The sequence below is a fragment of the Dasypus novemcinctus genome, chromosome 28, assembly GCF_030445035.2.
Source record: "Dasypus novemcinctus isolate mDasNov1 chromosome 28, mDasNov1.1.hap2, whole genome shotgun sequence".
Lineage (NCBI taxonomy): Eukaryota > Metazoa > Chordata > Mammalia > Cingulata > Dasypodidae > Dasypus > Dasypus novemcinctus.
In genome coordinates this window covers 15,307,175-15,320,049 of record NC_080700.1, presented here as the reverse complement: position 1 = coordinate 15,320,049, position 12,875 = coordinate 15,307,175, and the positions used below count along the sequence as shown (strand labels likewise).

General features: G+C 34.7%; 1 protein-coding gene across 1 annotated transcript in view; it reads left to right on the top strand.

Moving 5' to 3' along the window:
* The window catches only part of LOC131276392 (nephrocystin-3-like), a 37,258-nt gene extending 24,628 nt beyond the window's left edge, over positions 1 to 12,630 (top strand). The window contains 13 exon segments of the mRNA XM_071212455.1: positions 256 to 362; positions 800 to 875; positions 2,881 to 3,013; positions 6,322 to 6,380; positions 6,382 to 6,435; positions 7,341 to 7,481; positions 7,926 to 8,048; positions 9,260 to 9,449; positions 9,636 to 9,684; positions 9,687 to 9,876; positions 10,685 to 10,760; positions 11,525 to 11,652; positions 12,480 to 12,630. Coding sequence (XP_071068556.1) covers positions 256 to 362; positions 800 to 875; positions 2,881 to 3,013; positions 6,322 to 6,380; positions 6,382 to 6,435; positions 7,341 to 7,481; positions 7,926 to 8,048; positions 9,260 to 9,449; positions 9,636 to 9,684; positions 9,687 to 9,876; positions 10,685 to 10,760; positions 11,525 to 11,652; positions 12,480 to 12,630 — 1,477 coding nt within the window.
* The last annotated feature ends 245 nt before the right edge of the window (positions 12,631 to 12,875 follow it).

Sequence of the window (12,875 nt, the reverse complement as noted above, 5' to 3'; positions counted from 1 at the left end):
TTTTATAATAGTAATACATATGGTCCTTATTTTATAATTTTTGTTGTGATTAATAGTTGAAAGTAATGATACTCATGTTAGGATGAATGAAATAAATTAGTATTACTATTAATATGATTAACAGAAATTAGCTTTGCTTACTTTATAAGGGTATTATTAAAATGTAAGTTCTTAATGAATTCTAACCTTTGTGAGTAGATTATAGCTTTTGTATTATGAGAAGAGAATTTCATTTTTTTTTCCTTCAAATAAAAGATTGTGGCCTACACTTCATCTTTATCCTTTAAATCCAAAAGATGCAAAGTCTGTTATAATTGCAGAATGTGACTCTGTAGACATTAAACTGAGTAAAGAGCAGGTAAGTGTTTTTCATTTTGATGCTCTCTTTCATTCTATCAGCTTTCCTGCCTTTCTTACATGAGACTCAAAATTAAAAATAAGAACTCTCTACTATTATAAGGTTATTTGGCATTGAGTAATTACCTTGTAAAATGCATTCCATCTTAAAAACTAATGACATTTATAGAATAGGCATTAAAAAGATTTTGGTCTTAAGATTTACTTTGATGTATAATAGGAAGTATCTTCAAAGCAAAACGCACTTGCACAGTGATGGCTTGTGTAACTTTGTGGCAGGAGGGCTGCCCACAGCCCGGCTTCCCCCGTGGCGATGCCACTGATGGGACGGCAGGGACGGTGTTGTGCTCGCCGGGGTATTTGTTGATGGCTCAGTTGTAAAGATTGCTCCATTCCAGGATGGTTTTGTATTTTTGTTTTGTTTTTTGGGAAACTGATGCAGGAGTTCTGCTACACTGTCGTTCTACTACAACCTGCTGTGCTCTTTATGTCACCCTTTTCAGCAAAATGGTTACACGGTAAGTGCTGGCTAATTTAAATGCTCTTCTGCGTGTTTTGCGTTTGCTGCAGACCCTTCCTCACCGTGTGGAACTGAGAACGGATCACTCCAGCAGTCTCTTGGGCCACTCAGATTCTGTTTATTCTAACAGTGATACAAACAACCTGTGAGAATGTGACTACATTAATGACTGAAGATTGAGTAGGTCATGAATTGTCATGACTTGCTGGATATGTTTGCTCAGTTTTCATCATACTAACTCTCCCTACTGGGGATGGCAAAAGAAGGCCGTCTTCACCTTTGGGACCCACCCGTGAGTGCTCTGTATCACTTGCTCGAGGCCCCCGGCGCTGAGAAAGGGAGCATGTAGCCAAGGCACAAAAACGTTATTTTGTCATGTGTCCTTGAATGTAGGTAGATATGTATGTCGGTTGGAATTTTTTTTCAATTTTATTGAGATGTGTTAATAAAGCATAGTAATAGAATTCATCCAAAGTGTACAACCAATGGTATTTTGTATAAGCGTGTAGTTGTGTGTTCATTGCTTCATCATTATTAGGGCATTTTCATTATTTCAATGATAATAATAAACAAAAACAGGCAAACAAACAAGAAAATGCCTCACCTCTCATCTCTCTATGCTTCCCCCACTCTACATAGCTGCTGCTTCTGGCTATTCTCTCCAAAGTGTATAATCAATGACTTTTAGTATAATCACAATGTTGTACATTCATCATCTCAAAAATTTTAGAACAATTTCATTACTCCAAAAAGGAAGATTCCACAACCCTTAACATTCCTTCCTCTGACCTACATGACCACTAATCTCACTTCATTTTTATAAACTGATTCATATTTACATTTTATATAAATGAAATCACACAATATGTAGTACTCCATGTCTGGTCTCCTTCACCTAGTATAGTGTTGTGGTTTTTTTTTTTTTTGGCTGATATTAACATTTCATACTATTAACTTACATTTGTTCAATTTCAAAGAAAAACAGTTGGAATTTGTAATTGTCTCCATTCTCAAAATCCTGATAAACTTTTCATTTTAAAATAGAAATTCTTTTATACATATCCATTAGTATTTTGCCTTTCAGTAAGGCATTAGAATGTTCCACTCCTTTTTTCTTCCATACATCTTTATCCTTAGTCTATTCTAAACCAGAGTTTTAAAAAATTTAATATTTAGGTATCAATCACAATAGATAATAATCCTACCACAACTCGTATTTCTAGACACTGAATTGAGTACTCCTAGCATTTAATTCCATACTCTCATCGTAAGCACCAAATTTTAAATGAAAAAACAGTTTTGTAAAACTTTCAGTTACCCATATTTCTACCATCCTTTTCTACTGTCATCAGTTTTGTAGCACTGTATCTGGCAGCTGTCAACTTGAGTAGCTGGCATAAGTACAGTTTTAGAATGTGAGACTTCTTCCATACATTTCATAATGCTTATTGAAATGATCTATTTTAAAAGGGACCATGGACCACTTTTGTTTTTTGTGTTCTTTACACATCTTAATGTTTAACAAAGAGACTACTAGTAAGTATTGTGTCACTATTTTAAAACAAACCTTTTCTTTAATGATTGTTTTTAGCCTGTTGTTTTCCAAATTCTGGCTGTAAACAAATGTAGTTTGCATGGGTAACTAACTAATAAAACTTAACATAAAATTATTTTCCTGTTTTCTGTATATATACAGGTGGCATGCTTCTGGGTGATAGAGCCATGTCTTACTCATTTTTATAGTCATAATGAATAGCAGCATATATTCAATAATGCATAGTAAGTCCCAGCATATGATAATTGAATTGAATTAAATGGTACACCAAAATTAACTCAATGACTCTAGCAGCCCCATAAAACTGCATTTTCCTGCATCATGTTTTATTGAATTCCTGTTATCAATTGCAGTACAAAAAATAGAAACAGTATTGTTTTATTTACCCCCAAACTTTCACAAATGTTGGTAGGCCATAAGAAATGAAATCTATTCTCAATTCCAACAGTGCTAGGCAGAGAGGAAATTTAGATAATGTACTTCATCAGTGTTTCCAGTGTCAAGATACTGTTTCATTATATAGACTTGTTCTGCAATCTATACAGGAGTCCATGGCCAATGATACAGAACTAATGAAACAGGTAAAGTATAATTTAGAAATTATGCAAAGACGATTACTTTATACATGAATTAAGGTAAAACTTTTTTTAAAATTTGTGATTAAATATGTGAAATAAACATATACAGGTACATTTGCAACCATAGTGAGCTTGTTAGCCAGAAATGATGTCTTGGGAGAATTTGCCTTGTCATGATTACCACTAAGATTTATCATCTCTTTATATTCATTGGCTATTCTTGTTTCCTCTTTTGTGAATTGTGAGTTCAAGTCCTTTCCCCATTTTGTAAACATATTGTTTGTCTTACTCTCATGTGTAGGAGTTGTTTTTTTTTAGTGGTAATACTGATATATATTTTAAATTAGAAAGATAACCTGTATTGATTACTTATTACAAAAATAAGGAAAAAAATACCAAAAAACAAACCCATAAATTCATTTGAAGTAAAATGAAAAAGACAGTTGAGCATTGGTCTCATGTTTTCAAACTTTCTTATACTTCTGTATAGGTTTCAATTTATTTAATATCCCCATGATCAGGATTAACAAAAGTTTCTGGGTGAGAATTTAATAAATCTGACTAGATTTGTTTTATATTGAAGAAGAGAAAAGGTAAGGTAGGCATTCTTGCTTCTAGTGAGATTAATGCCAATCCTAATTGCACTGCAAGTAATAAAGTTTTTTGATCACAGTTTAGAATTGTCTTTTTGTAAAAAACAAACAAACAAAAAAACCTTCCTATAAAGTCATTATATATTTCAGCATATCTGAAGAAGCCAGCTCAGGAACGTGTAACTGCAGAGCATTAAAGATGGGGTGATAGCAGAGGTGCCTGCGCTGTGTGGCGCTGGGGCTAAGGCTGGGGTTGGTCTTTCAGGTAGAAGTTTCCAGGCATTGGAATTGTCCTGAATGATGTTTCAGTGATGGATGCAGGCCATGGTATATCTTGTCATAACTTACAAATTTGTGTGGAAGAGAGTGTGAACGATAATGTGGGCTACCGTCCACATTTGGTGGCGCACTCCGACGTGTGTATCCGTTGTGGCAGGTGTGCCACGCTGATGAAGGATGTTGGTGTAGGGAGTGGGGGAGGGCTGGGGTGGGACTGATGGGCATCCCCTACATTTTTTATGTACCATTAACGTAATCTAGATATCTTTTAAAAAAAAAAAGTATAAAACAAAACAAACACCAGCAGAACCTTTCAGGCTCATTTCAAGAACCAGGTAATTCCCAAGCCATGGTGGAATTCACTTGGATTGTATAACCAAGATTTTAAATTACATTTTAGAATTCTTTATTTGTGTAAGGTGATTGAAATGACCAAGAAATAATAAAATCAAGGCAAAAGAATTGAAAGATTAGGTCATAAATACCAATTTTTTTCTTGTGACAAGTTCTCATAGGTGTTTTGTTACAAACTATTTTCATTTTTAAGAATATGAAATGCATAGAAATTCTTAAATGTACTGCATACAAATCCTTCGTTATAGAGTTGGCAAATAAAAGTGTACTGTTTGTTTCTTGTCTTTTAACTTTATTGTATCATTCATAATACAAAGTTTTATTTTGATGAGGTCAAAATTATTAACTCTTTTCCTTAACAGTTAATGCCTATTATGTCTTGTTTACAAAAAACTTAGCTCTCATAAAGTTACTTAGATATCATTTATGTAAGTGTATCTGCATGATAAATGTAAAGCCCCCGTCAAGCAGCACACTCACATGTTACCATGGGCCTGTTTCTAGACTCTCCTGCTCCAGTTTTCTCTGCCCCTTGCCAATACCACACTGTCATGGTTATTAGAACTCTAAAGTAAGTCCTGCTATTTGCTTGGGCAGGTCCCCTTTCATTATTATTTTTCACAATTGTCTTGGCTAATTTGCCATATATGAATTTAGAAATGGCTCAGCAAGTGTCATGAATTTTAATTGGAATTGCATTGAGTTTAAAGATTAAATTGGGGAAAATTATGTGAGTTTTCTCCTCCATGGAAACCTAAATAACCCTCCCTTTATTCAGTCAATTTTTAGTGTCTTTCAATAGTGTTTTGTCGTCTTCTCCGTAATGGTCCTGCACATCTTTTTAAAAATTTGTTTCCAAGTATCAGTATCATATAGTTAAAATTAACATTTTTAAATTGTTTGTTGCTTGTGTGTTTAATTCTTCTTTTTGAGTATTTTATCTCCAGCAACCTTGCTTTTAGAGTTTGAACTTGAATCCATTTTTATGTTAATTTCTCAGCTTGTAGGTTCCTGGGTTTTTTGTTTTTTGTTTTTTGTTTTTAAGATTTTATTTATGTATTTCTCTCCCCCCCTCCAATAGCCACTCTCTGTGTTGGCTTGTATTCTCGTCAGGCAGCACAGGGGATCAGTGTCTCTTTCTACTGTGTCATCTTGCTGCGTCAGCACTCCTTGTGTGCGGCACCACTCCTGAGTGGGCTGTGGTTTTGTGCTGGGCGGCTCTCCTTGCACAGGGACCACTCCTTGCATGGGGGGCACCTGTACACGGGGGCACCCCTGCGTGGGCCGGCACTCCTTGCATGAAGCAGCACTGCACATGGACCAGTTCCACATGGGTCAAGGAGGCCCTGGATATCGAACCCTTGGACCTCCTGTGTGGTAGGTGGGTGCTCTATCTGTTGAGCCACATCCGCTTCCCTCCTGGGGTTTTAACTTCTTGTCCCACCCTCACATCTATAAGCGTTCTTGTCATTGTCCTGTGCCTATGGGCACATGTTTTGCTCATGCACTTCCTAACTGGAGGTAGGGCCTTTCGGAGGTGCTGGTGTTGGCAAGCATTCCGTGTCCAGCTCCTCGCCTGGGCGTGCGAATCCCAGTTACTGGCCCTGCTGCCTGTCTTGTCACCTCAGCCATGCCTACGCCACCTTATCACCCTCAGCCTCAGTTTTGGCACTCGGTGATTTCCCTTTCTTAATCTGCAAGTTCAGCTGAGCATTTAGAAATGTTTTGTTACATTGTCAGGTACTGTTAGGTGTTTGTTGTAGGAAGGTCATTTTCTTCCACCATCTTCCCAGAATTGGAACCCTGCATCAGTTTTAATAGTACATTTCATGCAGTTTTACTTTTCACTACACTTTTTTTCTGTGTGTGCTATATTTGGTGTGCTAAATCTTATATATGCACTCTTAGTTGATTAAGCCTTTTGGATGGTGTGTTTTATTGTCAGAAATCTTTTTTGGTTTAATACATCATTTTAATGATAAGTTTGAATAAAAAGTTAACAAAAGAATTATTGTAGAACTTTAAATGACTGCTGGTTACTTGCGGAGGTGCTGTATGATCATGTGGATTTGTTTTTCTCCCTAGATTCTCTGCCTTGTCAATATTAGTCACAATGGTGTGAGTGAATCAGAACTGATGGAACTATCCCGAGACGTCCTGCACTGCCCTCACTTCCCTTCTTCACAGTTTATACAAGATGTGTTTGTTGACTCAAGTTTCAACATTTGCAAGTAAATATCATTTTAATAACTTTGTAATAAGGTTTTTTTCTTTTTTCTTTTGCTTAGAAACATCAACATATCATCGCATGGTTTTACAATGTTGTTATTTTAAATGTTTCAAATATAAGACAAAATTGAAATTTGGTATTACAAAAGATTTTGTAATGATTTTAGGTTAGCTATAAAATTTGCTTATGTACTACCTTAAAGGGGTAGCTATTACTTTAAAAGTAGAATTTTTTTAGAAGAGAAAGAATACTGTTTTCAATTTTATGTTCCATTTAATTACACTATAGTAATGAGCTTGTCCTCTGTAGGTCAGTCTGCCTCCATTCACAGCCCAATTCTTCATAGCTTAATAGCTCCACAACCTTGGCAACTTTCAAGCTTATCCCAGGGACTGTAAAGAGACAGCCCTTGGTCCTTCTGAGATGGTAGACATGATGTCTGGCACAGAGCAGTAAATGCTTAGTATATATTGGCTAATACTATATTATCATTTGCAGTTCTGTGGTTGATTTATAGATGTGTACAAATACAAATGAAGTCTTTTATTTGAGTATGCTTTATGGTATTTGTGGGTGTGACTGTTATTTCACTGATTTAACCTTCTCCTTTATTGTGTATTTTTAAAATATGTTTTACTCTTTTTAGTACTTTTTCACTCCAAATTTATGGGATCTTTAATATATTATCTAAAATTTTGAATTCAATTTCATTTTGAATTCTTAAAATATTAGTACAGATATCTTTATTCTAATTTATGTTTTTCACATGAATATATCCTGAATTTAAAAATATTCAAATGCCATTTCAATTACACAGCTATAAAATTGAAAAAATTATCAATTCTTTTTTAGACATTCACTGTTATATGTATAGCAACTTAGAGAAAATAAGATGTATTATTTTTCCTTTTTTTCTCCAGGCTTGGGAAACAGTAAGATTGGAGTATATAGACAGTCCAAGCATTATTTCTTCATATAGGCAAAAGCTCACTAAGTATTTCACCATGCAGCTAAGGTATTCTAAATGTCCATGTTGTTCTTATGTAGCTTCTACAACACACTCTACCTTTGGGTCCTTAATATTTTTCCAAAGGTTTAAACTTAGGTGAAATCAAGTCAGGATTATTTTTATTATTTTTATTTAATTCTAGTTAAATAGTTTAAAATATTTGTGCCATTGTGTATCCAAGGGTGTATATTTAGATCCATTGAAGTTTTTTTTTTTTTTTGGTAGTTCAATTTTAGGAAATGTCTTTAGAGTTTGGTTGGTTGGTGGTACTGAATTTTATTGAATTTATTTTCATAGTTTGGTAAAGTTTATGACTTTGAGCTAACTTTCTCAATATAGAGTATTCTTAAAGAGTCAGGGGCATATGATAAATATGTTTTCCTGAAGACTGTTTGAAGCAATCTCATTGTGGGAAGATATCATTGAGTACTGTCCCTTCTCTTGTAATAGTCAGGACAGAGTGACTTGGAGAAGTGCAGACGAACTCTCTTGGCTTTTTCAGCAGTAGGGAAGTAAGCAGAAATTGCAGCATTGCCTCCTCAATCTCTTTGTATCTCAAAACCTTTATAAAAGGTAAGAAACTTGTTGTAGAACATCTTTGTCCAGGGAAACAATAAAATGGATTTAAAATAGTTGTTCAGTTTAGCAAAGAGAACAATGGCATTTTCCATTTAAAAACTGGTCCAGTTTATAGTGGTACCTGAAGTATCGTGTGGGAGAAAGTTTAGGACAATTTGCAAATATGCCATGAAGTCTTCTTTTCCAAGAGTAAAAGTAAAATGATAGTGTAATTGTTGCAACATAAAATCAGAGCTGGAATGTCTTCTGGGGCAGGTTTATAGCTTACTGAATTTAAGCACCCAGAATTGTTCATATTGTCTGCCTCTCAGGACCTCAGACAACTCAAAGTGTGGCCTTTAAATCAGACTCTGGGCTCCAAACAGGATCTTACTTGTGTTGAAATTAAAGAAGGGGTTACCTTGTGAGTCATAAATTTATTTTGTTTGTCTCCTCCAGGTTGTTTGAATTTATCAGTGGCAGAACCACCTCTTTATGAGCCGTACTTCTGATCTCCTGAGCCTCATGAGGATTTTCCTGCCTCACTTAGAAATTTAGTCACTTCTCATAACATAGTTTGTTTTGCTCTTCAGTGAACAGTCAAATTTCTTCACTGAACTCCTTACATTATTTCTGATTTCCATCCCACTTTTCTGTGTTTGCTCGGAAATCAAATTCATTCTTAGGTCTACCAGCTCTGCCATCCTACTCAATATCATTTACAAATGAATAAGCTTACTTTCATCAATCTGTTTCTGGATGAAAATACAACACAGACACTGTGATAATTTGCTGTATTTCAATAGTTTCTTCTGTTCTAATTTCCATCATTTGAGATGATTTTGGGGTAAGTTCAGCAGTCAACTATATATATCATGAGATGTCTAAAAAGGAAGGATGCAGATAAATTTCTATTATTGAGTAATCATAATGTTGTTAGTGATAACAGCCAAGCTATGGAGGATTTACTATGTGCCATTGTCTAACACCTGAAGCACATAGTGTTGGTATCTCCATTTCTGCAGATAAGGACAATGAAGTGAAAAAGGTGGGACAACCTGCTCAAGGTCACACAGATTCAAGTCGAGATCATTCCAAGTTTATAGCCTTACCTTATTATACTATACTTACCTACTAATCAGTGTAACTAGCACAATATGAATTGTGGCATTTTCACTATTTTAAATTTTGTTTTTTTATGAAATTACTGTTATTTGTTAAAACAGAAGACACTTTGCTGAGTTGCTGAGTTATTGGCAGTTTGTTGACATAGACAAAAGTGCGATGGCAGCGGAATATTTTGATTCATTGAAGCAGTATGAGAAAGACTGTGAAGGCGAGGAGACCATGATTTGCTTAGCTGATCTTTCCAAAACTCTGGGGCGATTTCTCAAAGATCTAGGCCTTCTTAGTCAGGTAACTTCATCGGGGAGCCAGTGATGGTGTGGGATTTCATGAGGTCTGACACGTTTACTCTTCTTTCCTTGTAAGGGGTTAGTACAGCTTTTCATTTATTGTGCTAAGATTCTTAAGGGTTCATCAGATGACAGATCTTATAGTATTTCATTTTTTAATTGCCCTTTAACCTTTTTATTTTCCCAGGCTGTGGTGCCGTTGCAGAGGTCTTTAGAAATTCGAGAAACAGCTTTAGATCAGATCACCCAAGAGTTGCTCAGTCCCTCCACCAGCTAGCAAGTGTGCATGTGCAGTGGAAGAAGTTTGGCAATGCAGAACAGTTACATAAACAGGCATTGGAAATCTCAGAAAATGCTTATGGGGTGGACCGTCCACATATTGCTCGGGAACTTGAAGCACTTGCAACTTTGTACCAGAAGCAGAATAAGTTAGATTTAGATCAGTCACACTCTGGTTTTATGAGGGAGAGTTTCAGTTTTTAATGTACTTTTGTGATAGGCTTTGTTTGGTGGCTGTGTACTTTTCCTTGTTCTCTATTCTTTTGAATGCACCATGTTCAAATAATATTCATCTTTATTCATGGGGTTAACAAAATTAAAACTACAAGATTCATCTGTATTTGAAGATGCGTGGAGGGTGTAGTATAGACTTTGGAATCATAGAGGCCTGAGTTCGAGTTCTGTCTCATTGCTGATTAGCTTTGTAATATTGAGAATATTAATTAGCATAATATGGAGGTCAGCAAACTATAGCCTGTGTGCCAAATTCAGCCAGCCGCTGATTGGAATCTCTTCCTCTATCAGAAATCATTTCTTTTGTTCCATCATAAGTGATATACTAGAATTTTTTCTTCTAACTTATAGAAGTACTGTTTAACACAGATTTTGTAAGAATTTTGGATTTATATTTGACCAAAAATTACCTTGTATGGAAGGTGACATAAAACTCAAATTTTGGATTTTCATTTAGTTAGCTTGCCCTACTGAGTTAAACCCAGTTAAAAACAAATGCCAGCTGCTTGGAGAACTACGTTCATTCCTATTCCATAAGATTTTGTTTCCTGAAGGTTTTTGTTAGAGTTTTATGTTTCCATATGAATATCACTTCTAGAAATAGTAATATATTTAATAGTCAAAAGCAATTTTTACACTAGGAGAGGAATATTTTCATTTCACTGAAGTATGATATTTAGAACATGTTTCTTTTGACTTATTTTACCTTTTTTTTTTTTAAAGATACGAACAAGCTGAACATTTTAGGAAAAAATCCTTTAAAATTCATCAGAGAGCCATGAGAAGAAAAGGCAACTTGGTAATGAAAGATTTTTTGTGTTGAGTTTGAACTAAAGAGGTAAAGAGCATTTTGGCATAACATAATATAGGCGCATAACTCTCACATTTAGGAGCTTTATTTTAAAATGACTTCTGAAAAAGGATAAAAATTTTCTTATTTGCTTATATGTATTTAAAGGATAGTATTATTGAGAACAAATTAGTAAAATTTTGAAGTTCATTTCAACGTTAAACTTTGGGAGATGGATTTTAAAGCTGGTTTGATTCTTTTTTTATAGAGTTGGAAAAGGGAATAAAAGAAATTCAGTTAACATTTTATCTTAGATGCAAATGTAGAGAAATTCTTTCTCTTGAAAGCAAGAAATATTATTCTTTAACTTGCTGGTAAAATCCAAACATCGCATGTTTCTTTGTTATGACTTAAAGTGCTAGGTGCAATTTTAAATACTTGTTTAAATGTTTAAGCATTGGGGCTGGTAAATATCTGCAAGTTAATTCTGTTTTCTAATCTTTTGAAACGCTTTGAGGTATATGTTCACTTTGCTAAAATATCTCATAATCCTTTCACACAAAAAGCTTTTATTTTTAGAATATGATGCCATGTGGAAATGTGTAGTCTTAGTAACCATTAGATTCATTGTGACACTTAAAATAATGTGATTTACTTTTAAAAAGAAAAAAGAAAAATCTTTTTATTTTTCCTTTTTTTACACTCAATATATTGTTCCAGAATCACGGATTATGCTTACTTGGTGATTGCTTTTCTTTCTGTGTTTGCTCCAGTATGAATTTGCCCTTTTACGTAGAAGGGTTCCACAGTTAGAAGAGCTCACTTTAGGTAAAGACACGGCTGATAATGCCCGGACGCTCAATGAGCTGGGCGTTCTCTACTATCTCCAAAATAACCTGGAGTGAGTACCACGGTGTCGGGTAATGAAAACATGTATCCGTTTGTCTCTTAGAAGCAAGGCTATTTTCCATTTCTCTCAAATTTATCATAGAAAAAAATTGCTAAACGCTAGAAAAAACTGATAAAAACCATGCCAAATTTCATGTATTTTCTCTGCTTTCACAGTGTTTCCTTAATACTTAGAATTCTGTAGCTTCTGTAGTTTGTTTTATGTGTTTATGAAAAGTGAAACTTGAGATTACTGGAGATAAAGACAAGAGTAAGGATGATTGCTGGTTTTATTCCTTCAGGTTCTTTGGATATAAAATACCAAAAATGGCATTTATGTGTACACTTTCTGAAAAAGTATTTTTGGACTTCTTTGAATGTCAGAAAAAAAGAACAGATTTGACATTTTGGATGTTAGAAAAAAATGTAAATATTTATCCCAACTTCACAGAGGTTCTTTTTTAAAAAAACTATTTAGTATTAACATCAAAGGGAGAGGGAGTAAGTAAAAGTCTTTTGTTTGAGTTAGGTCTAATATTAAAGTTTTAAGAAGTTTGTTTAGGAAAATATTTATGGGGTTTGTCTTTAGGAGAAGTGGATAATACATATTTTAGAATCTATATTTTAGGCCCTCAAATTTTGAGGGAAAGCATTTTTAGTTTTCGGAAAAGGGCAGGAAGGGATGGGGTGGGAAAGAGGGAGAGAGAGAATCTTGAGCTTAATCCTTTAACTATCTTGGATTTAAGAATAAAAAATGTTGTATCATTTCTCTACATAACGACGAGTGATTCTGACCTCTAGAGTATAAATTAATTAAACCATTTTGGGTTTTGTTCATAGAACAGCTGAACAGTTTCTAAAGTGTTCCTTAGAAATGAGGGAGAGAGTGCTAGGACCAGACCACCCTGACTGTGCCCAGTCTTTGAATAATCTGTTGGCACTGAAGTGGACACTGCTATCATTGTTACCAATTCTGCCCAACTTTCAATAACAGGAAATAGTTAAAAGAGTCTGGAAGGGGTTTAAAGCGAAAGAGATAAGTGGAAATGAGTTTTTATGATGCTATCTCTGAACTATGTACAGTAGCAAATGACTGACATTTCTCCACCACCAGGAACAGGGAGAAGTAAATTGGTGATCCTAAAGGGCTTTCTGAATCATCAGAGAGTGTTTTCTTATTCATATAACTTTACCTTTATATTTTTTACCATATAATCTCTTCATATATTTTATTCT